The sequence below is a fragment of the Carya illinoinensis genome, chromosome 9, assembly GCF_018687715.1.
Source record: "Carya illinoinensis cultivar Pawnee chromosome 9, C.illinoinensisPawnee_v1, whole genome shotgun sequence".
Taxonomy (NCBI): domain Eukaryota; kingdom Viridiplantae; phylum Streptophyta; class Magnoliopsida; order Fagales; family Juglandaceae; genus Carya; species Carya illinoinensis.
This window is the reverse complement of record NC_056760.1, coordinates 36,362,648-36,377,711: the sequence shown is the minus strand read 5'-3', so window position 1 is coordinate 36,377,711 and position 15,064 is coordinate 36,362,648. Positions and strand designations below refer to the sequence as shown.

The following is a 15,064-nucleotide window of genomic DNA, read 5'->3' as shown; positions in this document are numbered from 1 at the left end:
TGGCTTACCATATCTGAGGCTTTCGAAATGAGGTATGTTCTTGTAATTGTGTTTTCCCTTTTGATTCTTATGTGTGAGCTCTTTTGCAGGTTGGTTTATTTTGGTTGTTTTTTGGTCTTGTCAGTTGTTGGTTTCTTTAGTTGGTTTTGGTTTTTTGATTCCTGGGTTTTGGGCTTTTTTGTAACCCCCCCAGGCATCGGGTTGTAACCACATTTTTCCTCCGCCATAAGTGAGGGTTTGTTTTAATAAAATTGGGAAGGGGTCACTCATGGACAGGTGACCTCGTCTCTTTCTAAAAAATAAAAAATAAAAAAAATAAAAAAATAAAAAAATAATTACTTCAGCTTGTTCATGTTGGCCTCGATCCATGATCTTGTCCATCCTTGCATGTTCCCAACCCATACCATACTCTTCCCCATCAAAGCACCTTGTCCACAAGGTGAGGAAATCTATTATGCAAAGACCAATAAGGCTCCCAAGTCGCATCATCAACACTAGCCCCCTTCCATTGAACCAACACATCGACTACTGCTCTATTGTGAACCTGTCTACTTTGACGCTGCAAAATGGCTTCAGGCTCAGGTGTCAATTCACCTTGAAATCCACTGGAGGTATAGAAGATAGTGGAGAATGATGATGACCCAATTTCTTCTTGAGACAAGAAATGTGGAAAACTAGGTGAATAGAGCTGTTTGGTGTTAACACTAACTTATAAGCAATTTGTCCCACTCTTTGAACAACTTGAAAAGGTCCAAAGAAACAAGGAGATAGCTTGAAATTTCTTCTGGCCACCAATGAGTGTTGCCTATAAGGCTGCAACCTCGAATAAACCCAATCTCCAACATCTAACTCCCTCTTAGTTCTCTTCTTGTCTGCTTGAAACTTCATTCTTTCCTAAGCAACAACCAAGTTAAGCTTAAGAGTAGAAAGAATTTGTTCTCGAGTCTTCAAGATCTCATCAACTACTTGATTAGCAGTTAAACCAGGTATATAAGACTGCAGCTTAGTTGGAGGTCTACCATATACTACCTCATATGGAGTCATCTTAGTTGAAGTGTGAGGAGTGGAATTATACTACCATTCAACCAGAGTCAACCAATCAAACCACAACTTTGGCCTATTCCCAGTAAAACTTCTCAAGAAATGCTCAATACACTTGTTAACTGCCTCAGTTTGACCATCACTTTGAGGATGGTAAGCAGATGACTAAGAAAGTGTCACACCTTGCAACTTAAAGAGTTCTTTCCAAAAAGAACTAGTAAAAGTTGCACCTCTATCTGAAACAATATTCTGAGGCATACCATGCAACTTAAAACATTGTCAAAAAATAATGTTGCCACTTTGGATGCTGTAAATGGATGCTTTAAGGCCATAAAACGTGAATATTTTGATAATCTGTCAACACCAACCATGATGACAAAAAATCCTTTTGAGATTGGCAAGCCTTCGATGAAATCCATGGACAAATCTGTCCATATATGTGCAGGCACATGTAAGGGCTGTAAAAGACCAGCAGGGTAGACATGTTCTACCTTATTTCTTTGACACAAATCACACTCTCTGATGTACTGCTTCACTTCACGTTTAAGACCAGGCTAATAAAAATCTTGTCAAGCTCTATGCAAGGACTTGTGAAAACCAGTGTGTCCAGCAGATGGATTAGCATGGACAAAATTCAAAATTTTCAATTTCAACTCAAGATTAGTAGGAATGTAAATTCTGCCTTTTTCTAAACAACAGACTATGTTTAATAGAAAATACATAAGTAGAAGAAGAACCTCCCTGCAAAACTGCCAACTGTTCTTGTGTCTGAAGCATAAGCTTACTTCAACTCCTCCAACCAAATTGGTGTAGGAAATGAAATAGCAGTCATCAAGGTGTTAGCATCCGAGACTTCATTCCTTGACAAAGCATTTGCTGCCTTGTTTTCAACACCTTTTTTGTACTCAATAGTGAATTCATAGCCTAGCAACTTGGAAATCCACCTCTGTTGAGCAAATGTCCCCACCTTTTGTTCTAACAAGTACTTGAGGCTGTGATGATCAGTTCTCACAACAAAAGCAGCCCCTAATAGATAAGGCCTCTATTTCTTGACAACAATAACAAGTGCTAGTAGCTCCTTCTCATAGGTAGAAAGCATCAAATTCTTACCCTTGAGAGCTTGACTCAGAAATGCTAATGGTCTACGATCTTGCATCAAGACAGCTCCTACACCCACTCCACTTGCATCACATTCCACCACAAACTGCTTATTAAAGTTAGACAAACATAAAACTGGAGGGCTGGTTACTGTTTTTTTCAGTTCTTCAAAAGCCTTAGTTGCTGTCTCAGACCATTGAAATGCATCTTTTTCAACAAAACAGTCAAATGTGTAGCTATTTGACCATATCCTCAAATAAACTTCCTATAGTATCCTGTCAATCCCAAGAAACCCCTCAATGACTTAAGAGTTTTTGGAATTGGCCAAGACATCATTGCATCCAACTTCCTTGGGTCAACTCTTATACCATCTTTTGAAATTAAATGACCAAGATACTCAATTTCTGAGCATGCAAAGTGACACTTTGATCTCCTTGCAAACAACTGATTCTTCTCAAGTTTATTCGACACAATGGCCAAATGAATTAATTGGGATGACAGATCCTTACTATAGACGAGGATGTCATGAAAAAAATACTATGACAAACTGTTTAAGAAAATGTTTAAAAACCTCATTCATAAGTGCTTGAAATGTTGAGGGAGCATTCGTAAGGCCAAATGGCATGACAAGGAACTCATAATGTCCCTCATGAGTTTTGAATGCAGTTTTAGGCACATCTTCATCTCTCATTCGAATCTGGTGATATCCATATCTCAAATCCAACTTTGAAAAAACTGTTGAGCCAAAAAGCTCATCCAATAGCTCATCAACAACTGGTATTGGATATTTGTCTTTAATAGTGGCCTTATTAAGCACACTATAGTCGATACACATTCTCCAAGACCCATCAAATTTTCTCACTAACAATACAAGAGATGAAAATGGGGATTGACTGGGTCTAATTACACCAGACTTAAGTAATTCAGCAACAATCTTTTCTATTTCTGTTTTTTGAAAATAAGGATATATACCTATATGGTCTGACACTCACAGGTACAGAATCCTTCTTAGGAAGTATTTGGTGATCTCGAGCTCTATGAGGAGGCAAGGTGGTAGGTTCATCAAAAACCTTTCCAAATTTATGCAACAATTGAATAACTTCCGAAGGAGAACTTTCTTGATTCTTCACAGGCTTCATAGACATAAGCTGTAACCATACTCCTTTGGAGCCCACTTTAGAAATCATGGAAATTTCTTTGTCATCTACCAAGGTAGAAGCAGGTGATTTAAGGCCTTTGAGAGAAACCTTCTTCCCTTTATAATCAAACTACATTTGTAGGTTTGCAAAGCCCAAAGTATAGGCCCAAGTGATGAAAGCCAACTAACCCCCAACACCATATCACACCCTCCTAAAGTCAAAGTAAAATATTTAACAACAAATCTCTTGCCTTGTATTTGTATGCCTACTGCAGTAGTCCTGCCACCACTGCTCAAAATGTCCCCATGCATTAGCAACCTTTATTTGCATAGATTGCCCTTGCTGTACCACCAACCCACACCTTCCAACTAGTGCAGTGTCCACAAAATTGTGGGTGCTGCTCGAATCAATCAATATGACCACCTTCCTTTTATTAATTTGCCCTCCTACTATCATAGTTTTTGTACTTGGGGTTCCCACCATAGCTTGCAACGAGATAGAGGCTATGTCTGCAGACTCAGGCTCTTCATGTATCTCCTCTTTAATCAATTCTTTCTCCTTTGTAGGCTCACTAGTGGATTCCATGTCCATTCCTTCCATCACATAAACTCTAGGTTTAGTGCACTTATGGCCTGGCTGCCACTTCTCATCATAGAAGTAACATAAGCCCTTCTTCCTTCTATCTTGCATCTGTGTCTTATTAATTTTCTAGTAAGGCATCTTAACAGAAGGCACCTTAGGAGTCCCTAAGATAGATCCACCACCATTTGACTAGCGTGAATCAACAAAATTATTCCTCCAAAACTTCTTTGTACTCCAAACATATTGCTCTTGAATTTTTACCAATCCAAAAGCCTCATTCAAAGTAGAGGGATTCAACATTTTTATTGGCAGCCTAACCTCATCTTTCAAGCCACTTAAAAAATAGCTCAATTTATTCTTTTCAGAAAAGCCTTTAATGAGGTTGGAAAGCAATTCAAACTTAGTCTTATATGAAGTAACAGAATGAACCTATTTAAGACATGTCATGCTTCCATAGGATCATCATAAGCTGTTGAACCAAATCTAACTTGCAACGCCTGAGTAAATTCCTCCCACGAATGAAAAATTCCATATTCACTAGCATCCTAGAACCATACCAAAGCCACATCATCCATATGAAAAGAAGCCAAGAAAATTCTCTGACTAGGAGGCACTTGATGATACAAAAAATACTGATTAACTTTATAAATCCATGCCAAAGGCTCATTCCCACCAAATCTTGGAAAATCTAACTTTATTCCCCACATATTGGGCCTTTCACCCATATTTCTACAATAAACCTCTCCCATACCTTCTTGGCCATTGCCATCACCTCCAAGATGATTATGCACATTTCTTACATTTTGTGCATTAACCTCAGACTGATTATTACAAGAAGTCTTTGAAATTTGCTGTAATAATTCCTCAAACCTCCTATCCTGACTCTCCCTTTCCACCCTAGCTATTTCTTGCTGTTGAACTAGAACGAAAATAGCATCTTCAATCTGCTTTTGCTGACGCTCCTGATGTACACGCAAATTATTCACAGAATCAAGAATCTGTGCATATGATCTTGTCCCTTCTACCATTACTGACTACTGATACCAAAATGTAATGAGCCCCTTCACAGTAACAAGGAATGGATGTAGTTTGAGGACATCACCCTCTAAGAAGTCTCCAAGAATTAGAGAGAGAGAGAGAGAGAGAGAGAGAGAGAGAGAGAGAGAGAGAGATGAATGACACTATATACCAAAGTTGGCCTCCTTCCCAACTCACGATTGTCTCTGCTAGATTAATTGTATATGAAAACTACAACCGACTTATCAACAATTCACTCATTTAATGACTTAAACGACAGCCATGAAACGGTACCATTCTATTTACATTTACTTACACTAAACGACACAATCACAATCAGTTATACTCAAAACAACCAACACTTAAACAAAACGCTGCGTATTAATCCTTTCCTCTGCAATACTAATTACTTTAGCTTGTTCATGTTGGCCTCGATCCATGATCTTGTCCATTCTTGCATGCTCCCTACCCGTAACACAAAACCCGAAATATGCTTCAGTTGTGCCTTCCGATCAAAAAGAAATATTTGAGTAGAAAAAAGTAGAAGACTTATTTGGACTCACAAGCTATCCCGGTAAGCTTTCATACTTACGAATCGCTCGCATCAAATTCTGAATAGAAGCTTTCCCACCATTTGCAAAAATCAAAACATCATCAGCATATAACAAATGAGAAATCTGAACGTCCTCGTTTGTTTTTTTTTTTTAGAAGAGGACAGCACCCTAATTTTATTGATTACTCTCACTTATGGTAGAGGAAAATTGTGGTAACAAGCAGGACACTTAGGATTTACAAATAATCAAAATAAAATCATCCCTTGCATCAAGAAAAACTTTAATAAATCCACCTATACAATCAACTAAACAATTAAACAATAAACCAAAAAACTCTACAATAATCACGGCCTAATCACTGACTCCTATATTTGAGAAGTCATTATTCATCCTCTAAATTAGTTTATATATATATATATATATTATAGGAAATAGTTAAAGATATACGAATAAAATAGTAAAAATAATAATAAAAAAATATTTTTTTAATAAAATAAAGAAAGCATATGAAATTGGATATAGGAAGTTTTTTGAAAATAAATAAAATTTAATAGAAATTTATAGGACGTATGATTTCTAGTTAAAATTTAAAGAAAATTCTAAAAAATCAGATATGAATGCTTTTAGATTCTAACTTTACGTGCGGTTCTGATTTTTAATTGTGATCTTTTTATCACGATTTAAGGTTGCCATAAATAGTTAAATAATCGTCACAAATAGCTAAATATCATCCAATATAATTAGTGGCTAAATAATATCGCAGTAAAAGATACCAAAGATGTGGAAATTGTTTTTTTTTGTCTAAATTAATTGCGGCGATATAATTTTCGCTGCAAAAAGTTTTTGTGACAAATTCCTAATCGTTGCAAATAAAATGTCATGTAATTTTCAAATCTAAACCCAACTCAAATATTAACATACGAACCCTTTGTTTTAAAACCGAATTTAGCTAACACTAAAAACCCCAACAATATCATGAAAGTGAAACTTGCTGTCAACACAGCTTCTTCCAGTATGTTTTGGGAATGTCATTTTGCAAACAAATTATAAATTAAAGATGCATGAAAGCATAATATGTCCTGAAACTTGTTTCGTTTCTTCATAGTAAATTATAAACTCTTTTGTTTTTACAACTATTCTCATCTTATCTCATCTAATCATTATAACTTTTTCAAATTTCTACACAAAATAAAACAAATAATTCAACTTTTTCAAAATTTAAAATAAAAATAATATTAAGAAAATATATTGCAACACTATTTTATTTATGATATGTTGACAGGATATAATGGATGCATAAGGTGTGGCTTTGGTTGTAAATAGACTTGGTAGTATTGATCAGGTATGTACTGATGATTAGTTGAACTGTTGATACTTGCTTCAGTAAGACTTAATAGATGAATTAAGAATACAATACTAAGGTGCTCGTGTATTTGTTCGGTGTCAATATGCCATCCTTGGAATAAGGGTGATTGTAATATGTATGGGAGTTTCATGAGGAAAACAGTGGCACTCTTCACGTGTTTTTTAAGGATAAATATGTGACTAGCAATGTTATGCTTCACTGAAATCATTTCTCACCCTTTGTCCCAATTGTTTATCAAGGAAATTACATAAATTTTGAAGTAATTGGTATCAGTATTTTTATGCAGGTAAGAGCATTTACTGAGCAAACAAAATTCAAAGGAGGTATTTTTTGAAGAATTTGTATGCTACATGAATTCTATTGTATCAGTAGTCGAACGTCTAGTTCTACTTTGGTTTTACTGTCAATGGAGTGAAATGGAAATATGGAGATTAAATGGTGTCTATGGGTCAATTACATGTGCACTTCTGGTGCCATTTTGTTTTATGTTTGAAATTTCTTGTTTATATTAATTAAGTTCTCACAGTTTTTATATGTTGAAATTTCAATTACTCTATAATAAAGGGGTCTGTGTGGATATGGAACCATTGTTTCTGTTGGCAATTGATGATGGCGATAATGCAATAATGTGGTAATGACAAGGATGAGATGGTGAAGGTTTGGTGATGACATCATCGACGATGTCATTCTCGTTGTTGCAAAGTAGCATGTATTGCGAAAAGACCTTACTACCCATCAAAGTAGGGGTGTAAAAGAATGAATGAGAAATCTGTTCAATTTTATGGTGTAAAAATCCGTGTGGATATGGAACGATTGTTTCTATTGCCAATTGATGATGATGATAACAACAATAATGTGATAATAATGAGGATGAGGTGGTGAAGGTTCGGTGATGGCAACAATGACGGTGTCATTCATGTTGTTGTAAACCAGCCTGCATTGTGGAAAGGACCTTACTACTCATCAAAGCAAGGGTGTAAAAGAATGACAGAGAAATCTTTTCAATTTTATGCTGTGGAGTCTATACTTCCCAACAACAAAAATTGCAATGTGTCTTAATTCTGTAGCCAGCTAATAAAACTTGTTTGTTTCAGAAGTTTATGCGGACCTGACCCACTCATTATATGAGGCTTTACAATTTGTCTTAGGGGTTTCAACTACATTTACTCCTAAAGTATGTGAAAATCCCTTTTTGTTACTAGTACCTGTTGCTTACATAAGGTATTTGTGAAATTTAGCACTTTGTGATTGCATCTAGGAATTCTTAGTCTAGTTGTTTCTGTGACACTGCAGGCAGGTTTCACAATAATACAGTTATACATGGAAGGTTATTGACAAGACTGGAAGCTTTCATTTGAAAAGGACACTATGACTAGAGGTGGTTGGTACGCAAAACATCTTGTTGCAACTATTGTGTCCATTTCTTTTATTGATGAGATCAAAGTATCCATTAATGTACTTTTCTTGAACTCCTAGCAACTATCAAAAACCCTGCATCCTGACTTGACTTAACAGTATTATCAACAGAACCTAGATCCATCACAACTAAACCCCCTTGGTGGCTTAAACAAGATCCCAGGGGAGCCACCAAAGAAATACAATTGACTCTACACTAATGGGTGAATTGAAAAACGAAAATATAGAAGTGTATAGATTATAAGGCCTACATTCAATAAGACAGTTGGTTTAATGATCTTAATCTATTTTGGCTAAGCTTGTCAAATATGCGTTGTTTGCCTTCAATAAGTTTGTTGTTTCTAACGCTGCAAGGTGGAATTATAGTAGTAGGTCCTAGCAAGGCTAGCATCTCATACGTTCACAAGGTAATTAAGTGCCTCATCATAACCTATCCCCCTTTCTCTTTTGTCATATATTTCTTATTGATCAATGGTTTCCTTTTTTTCCTAATGCACAAAAAAGTTAATGTGTATATTTTTACACTTTCTAAGACCTTATCTAAATGATTTTTCTTAAACAATTAAGATCAAAGAGGAGTATCGAAAGACTCCACTCAAGGCTTTAAAGTTTTGAGCTTTTATGCTAGGTACTACTCTAACTAGATGTAAAATTTGTTAATTTCTTTTTGAGTAGGACAAAGAAGTTGGGAATGATCCTGATATCAAAGATATTCTGAAAACCTGTTATTCATGAAGAAGAAATGATGAATCTGTTGAAATTCTCTATGAGATTTTCTTAATTCATTGCTACTTTATATTTGCACACTTATCTCATACAAACACACCGGCCCCATTCTATTTCAATTTTCAGCCGCTTCCAACCATGAAAAGTGAGTACTTTTGGTTTATGGGATGATTTGGCCGAATTTTACAAATAATATTTTTCTTGAAAATAGATTGAGAAATGTAAATGACACATTGACAACACACAAAACACCCTAACAATAAGCAAATCCTAATCCAACCACATATGTTGCTTGTTTCTTCAATTGCAGGAGTGAAACCGTAGTCAAGGGTATGACATTCGGCTTTTTGCGAGAGAGAAATTCTTGTGACACACATTTCATTGTAGGCCGAGCCTTTGGCTGAGCGTGAACGCATGCAAATGCTATTGTAGCAACAAGCAAAATATCATGTCCAATTAGATGATTTGGAGGTGGCAAGCGTTGGTCTAATATTTCATTTAGCATCATGTTTTGAGATGATGATGATGATAATGAGGACAAGAGTTCTCCTGGATGCATTCCCATTAATACTTCTAGTGCCACGACTCCAAAGCTATATACATCACATTTTTTAGTAATTGTCATTGTGTATGCAAACTCTTTATAGAAAGAAAAAAACGATGAGAAAAACTAAATAGGGTCAATGCCTTTTAAAAGGAGTGTTTGCAATTGTGCAAGATTCCATACAAACAATAATGGTTAGTAGTATTTTTTGAGCCATTTGTTCAACATGGCTTCTCGTATTAATCTTGGAATTTATAGGTGGCATTGAAAAGAACCGAATATATCTATATTTATTAATTTTATTTAAACTATATGCTCTATATAAGCTTCAAAGCATAAATATAGATTGGATTTATAAATCGGAAATAATATATCTAATTAAATTTATTAGTTTTTTAGGAAGTAATATTATGAAATGAAAATGGCATATTATTTAAATATCTAATTTCTATTTGTAATGTGACGCCATCACTCCAATTATATTATTGTATAAAAATTAAATAATATATAATTCAGTTCAACTTATTAAATGAACAATACTACATTGAATTAATTTGATAATTCTAATTTAACAGTAAAATATTGAACGAAGAATAATATTTAATCAAGTAGCGATAATATAAATCTTTAGTTTTTAAAATATAAGTCTTTTAAAGATAAAGACTACAACGACGTGGCAACTTCATTATATAATATTCTGAAAAATAAACAAACTTCACAAAAATGAGTTCTAGTGTTAACTATTTATTTTTTAACTTTTTTTTGCGTAGAGGATATAATTTGAATCTAAAAAATTTATAAATTTGAAAAAAAATTAAATCACGAAACTTTGATTATGGGAAGATACTATATATATTATTATATTATTGCTAATTGCAAACTATTACTATATAGTCTCATTATCCACTATCCAAATGTATTATTATTAAATAATATATGCGATTATGCTAAACATTTAAATGAAGAACAAAAATATCTAATTAAATTTAAAATTTAAGATTATTGGGATTTTAGATTATATTACATCTCTTTTTAGTTTTATCAACTTAATATCGTTTTAGCTTAATTGGTGATAACGATTCATAAATTGTAAACTTGACAAAGAAAAAAAACAGTAAAGAAAGATAATCTTAAAAAATGTTTAGATACATGACTAATAGAATAATTATATTCAATATTTTTAATTAAATAATTTAAATGACATTTTTGGAATATAAATAACCAATTAACAATTTACCTGGGGCAATATAACTATAAGTGCCAACAACCAATGTTTGATTGGAAGAGTCAGGATCAAGGAGTTTGGCCGTTCCAAAGTTAGAGATAAAAGCATGGAACTCGGAGTTCAGCAAAATGTTGTTAGATGATATATCTCTATGAACAATTGATGGGATGCATTCATGATGCATGTAAGATAAGGCGTGTGCTATGCCTTTGATGATGTTTACCCTCTTGCTCCAATCCAGTTCTATAGCTTCATCAATATTTCTTAGGACACAAAATAGGCTTCCCCTTTCCATGTACTCATAAATTAAAAATTTGCATCTTTTATGTACACAGAACCCATGTAGCTTCACAATATTTCGATGTCGAATCTCTGTTAACACCCTCACCTCATTTATAAAACTCCCAAAGAAAAATGGATTCTCAGCCTCTCTTTGATGAAGTTTCTTTAAGGCAATCACATTTCCGCTTGGTAATTTTGCTTTGTAAACGCTACCATAACCACCAGTTCCAATGCAATATCTGATGTCAAAATTCTCGGTTGCTTCAATGATGTCTTCATATGCAATATGTCCGTCATAATTCCATATCGAGAATATGTTTCCATCCTTAGATTCTCTTAACTCAAGTTGATTTTCTTTGAACACACAACGAGATAAGATAATACCCCCAATAACCAGGAATCCAAGGAAAGTGGTGATGGGAGCAAAAATTTCTATTTTGGTTATGATTGATTTTTTGCTTTTGGGACATGGAGGAAAAATATTCTTGAACTGACCGCATAAATCCCTATTGCCAATTAATGTGTGGGATTTATGATGCTTATCAAAACCATTTGGAATTTGACCCTTCAAAGAATTGTGTGACAAGTTGATTTCTTTTATATAAATGAGAGAAGGAGGGATATGGCCTGTAAGTTTATTGTAGCTAAGATCCAGACTCGAGAGATGGGCTACGTTAATCCCAAGTGCAACAGGTATTTCTCCGCTAATACAGTTATGACTAAGGTTAACATCTCTCATCCAATAAAAGTTATCCTGGTGATAGGGAATGCTTCCATTTAAGTAGTTTGCACTAAGGTCCAAATATTCCAAATTAGTCAAATTACTCAGGATTGGACCAGTGAGGGCGTTCGAACCCAAGTTTAAATAAGACAGATTTTTCAACATCCCTATTTCGGGAGGAATTGATCCATTGATTTTATTCTGACTAAGGTCTAAACTTCTCAAATTAGTTAAATGGAACATAATGGAAGGGATTGGACCGACGAGTATGTTCAAAGAAAGGAATAGATCGGTCAAATTTTTCAGCATCCCTATTTCGGAGGGAATGGATCCATTGATTTTATTCTGTCCAAGGTAGAAATATTTCAAATTAGTTGCATGACCAATTGTAGAAGGGATTGGACCGATGAGCATGTTCGAAGAAAGGTCTAAAGTGGTCAAATTTTTCAGCATCCCTATTTCGGAGGGAATTGATCCATTGATTTTATTTCTGTCAAGGTATAAACTTCTCAAATTAGTTAAATGACCAATTGTGGAAGGGATTGGACCAACGAGCATGTTCGATGAAAGGGATAAAAAGGTAAGATTTTTCAGCATCCCTATTTCGGGAGGAATGGATCCATTGATTTTATTTCCATCAAGGAAGACATATTCCAAATTAGTTAAATGACCAATTGTGAAAGGGAATGGACCGACAAGCATGTTTGAATAAAGGTATAAAATGGTTAGATTTTTTAGCATCCCGATCTCAAGTGGGATATGCCCCTGAAGGTTGTTCCTACTAAGATTAAGACTAACTAAATTTGGGAAGAAAGAGAAGTTGAGTTTCAACTGACCTCCCAAACCTTGAAGAGATCTATCGATGCTTGTGACGCTTCCTCCATCATTGCAAGTAATACCATCCCAGTGGCAAGCACTTGAATAATTAGTACTAGACGGCCACCACCCAGTCTCCTGCAAAGCCTTGGCTTGTTCAAGTTGAAGGTCAGATATTGATCCAGATGCTGCAGCAACATTAACAAGCTGATGAAGTGCATTATCCAAACAGTTTCCGCATAAAAAGATCCAGATAGCCCATGCTACTATCGGTATATTGGAAATGGAAAGGGAGGAGACTGCCATTTTTATGAGTAATGACCTATTAGTACTATATATATTTGTTCATGATGACTAATATATATAGACGTACGCTTTTATATGTAAGAAAAGATAGCGAAGCTAGGCCGGTGAAATAATTGAATGAATGATCCTGGAAATTGCCTTTGAAAGCCAATACATTCATATATTAATTTCCTGGAAATTTCCCTCAAGACTCGTGTATATTAATGCATGCGACGACTCATTGACTATATATATATATTCATGTATTAATTATAACGGCAACGTGGACAGGCCCAATTGGGGAATTGCTCTTAATTAATGTTTTCTAAATGAATTTAAAGTATATTAATACGTCTGAACGACATGAATAAATTAAAGCCAAGTGTTTTTTACTTTAAAAATTCTGTAACTTTTAAAAATTATTTAAATTTCCCATAACTATGCTATACGTTGGATCATAAATGAATAAGTGTTCAATTAAATTGATTAAATTTTACTGATATTATTTAATTTGTTAAGAAACAGAGAGAGCGATTGGAAAAATTATTTCTTGAAGTAATAATTATTTGGTCTGGAGCTGACCGGGGAATCAAACAATAATTGAATGAATGAATTCTGCACTGACCTCGTCAAAGACTTTTCTCCTCTCATCCCTTAGCTTCGCCGTGTCTTTCCGCAAGTCTTTTCTTAATTTTGGATTCTTTCGCCCAACAGCCTCGCCAACTCTCCCACTCATTTCTCACCCACACCAACTGTCTTCTTCTCGCCCTTTTCTTTTCTTTTATCTCCTTCACGGATGATCAGCTGTTTTTAACTTTTTACACAACTCAAGTCTCTGCCTTCTTACGTCGAATACCACTGTCCAGCAAAACACGTCTTCTCCTTCAACAACCGAACCCATGGATTTGAGTGGCTTTGATTCTATTCAGGTTTTTCAGGTTTCAGAAAATGCATGCTTTCGGTTATATTTACAAGATTGCCATTAAATGCCCATTGATTTAACTCGTGTTGGGCCTTGTTTTTATGTTAGGAATTGGTTTGTGTTTTTAAAAAGATGGGCCTGGTTTGATATTTTTCTGAAATCTCATTTTCACGGAAAATATATTTAAAAGATTATGTATAAATTATTATTGTCTAAAGTAAATAGTAAGTGGTTAATTTTATTTTGAACGCTTTAGTTATTCTGCTATTTACTTTATTATATTTATGTATTGAGTTGTGAATTTAAAATAAAGGAATATGCTAAGGATATTTAAGTAATATTAATATTTAAGAAATTTAGAAAGCTCATGTTACTATCGGTATATTGGAAATAGAAAGGGAGGAGGCTGTCATTTTTATGAATAATGACCGATTAGTACTATATATGTTCATGACGACTAATCTAGACGTATGCTAGTTTCATATATAAGAAAAGATACTGAAAAGTGATATAATTGAATTCAATCAATCATCTTGGAAATTTCTTTTTAAAAACCAATATATTTATATATTAATTTCTTAGAAATGGACCCTCAAGACTTGTGTATATTAATAATGCATGCGACGACTCATTGACTATATATATATATTCATGTATTAATTATAACGGCAACGTCGATAGGCCCAATTGGGGAATTGCTCTTAATTATCGTTTCAACACATTGACTGAATTTAAAGTATATTCATGCATCTTAACGACATGAATAAATTAAAGCGAAGTGTTTTTAACTTTTAAAATTCTATAACTTTTAAAAATTATTTAAATTTCTCATAACTATGCTATCGTTAGATGACGGTATATGATGATGGATCATAAATGAATAAGTGTTCAATTAAACTGATTGAATTGGGCATGAAACAAAGAGCTATTGGAAAAATTATTGCTTGAAGTATTAATTACTCTGTCCCATGCATAGAAATTTCCTTTCGAAAGCCAATAGGCAATACATACATTTATTTCCTTGAAATTGACCCTCAAGACTTTTCCTGTGAAATAATTGAATGAATCATCCTGTGAAATTTCCGTGGAATGAATATTCATCCTGCATATATAGAAATTTCCTTTTGGAAGCCAACGCATTTATTAATTGATTTCTTAGAAATCGACGGCTCATTGACTAATATTGATCATGTATTAATTATACGACGCAATTTGTGGGACATTGTATAGTTTTTAATTATTTTATATTTTAAACTTTGTGAGTATTAATTTCAATGAAATACATTTAAAATGAAAGATTTTATGTATATTTTGTATTCTTTTCTTATAA

General features: G+C 34.2%; 1 protein-coding gene across 1 annotated transcript; it reads right to left on the bottom strand.

Moving 5' to 3' along the window:
- Positions 1-10,576: 10,576 nt before the first annotated feature.
- On the bottom strand, positions 10,577-13,686 carry LOC122276199 (MDIS1-interacting receptor like kinase 2-like). Its single transcript, XM_043085770.1, has one exon. It carries the CDS (start codon positions 12,831-12,833, stop codon positions 10,677-10,679), a length of 2,157 nt encoding a protein of 718 aa, XP_042941704.1. The 5' UTR covers positions 12,834-13,686; the 3' UTR covers positions 10,577-10,676.
- Between the last annotated feature and the right edge of the window lie 1,378 nt (positions 13,687-15,064).

What these genes read in the sequence shown, in the direction of transcription:
- LOC122276199 (XM_043085770.1), bottom strand. Translation starts at nt 12,833, where the DNA reads ATGGCAGTCTCCTCCCTTTCCATTTCCAATATACCGATAGTAGCATGG.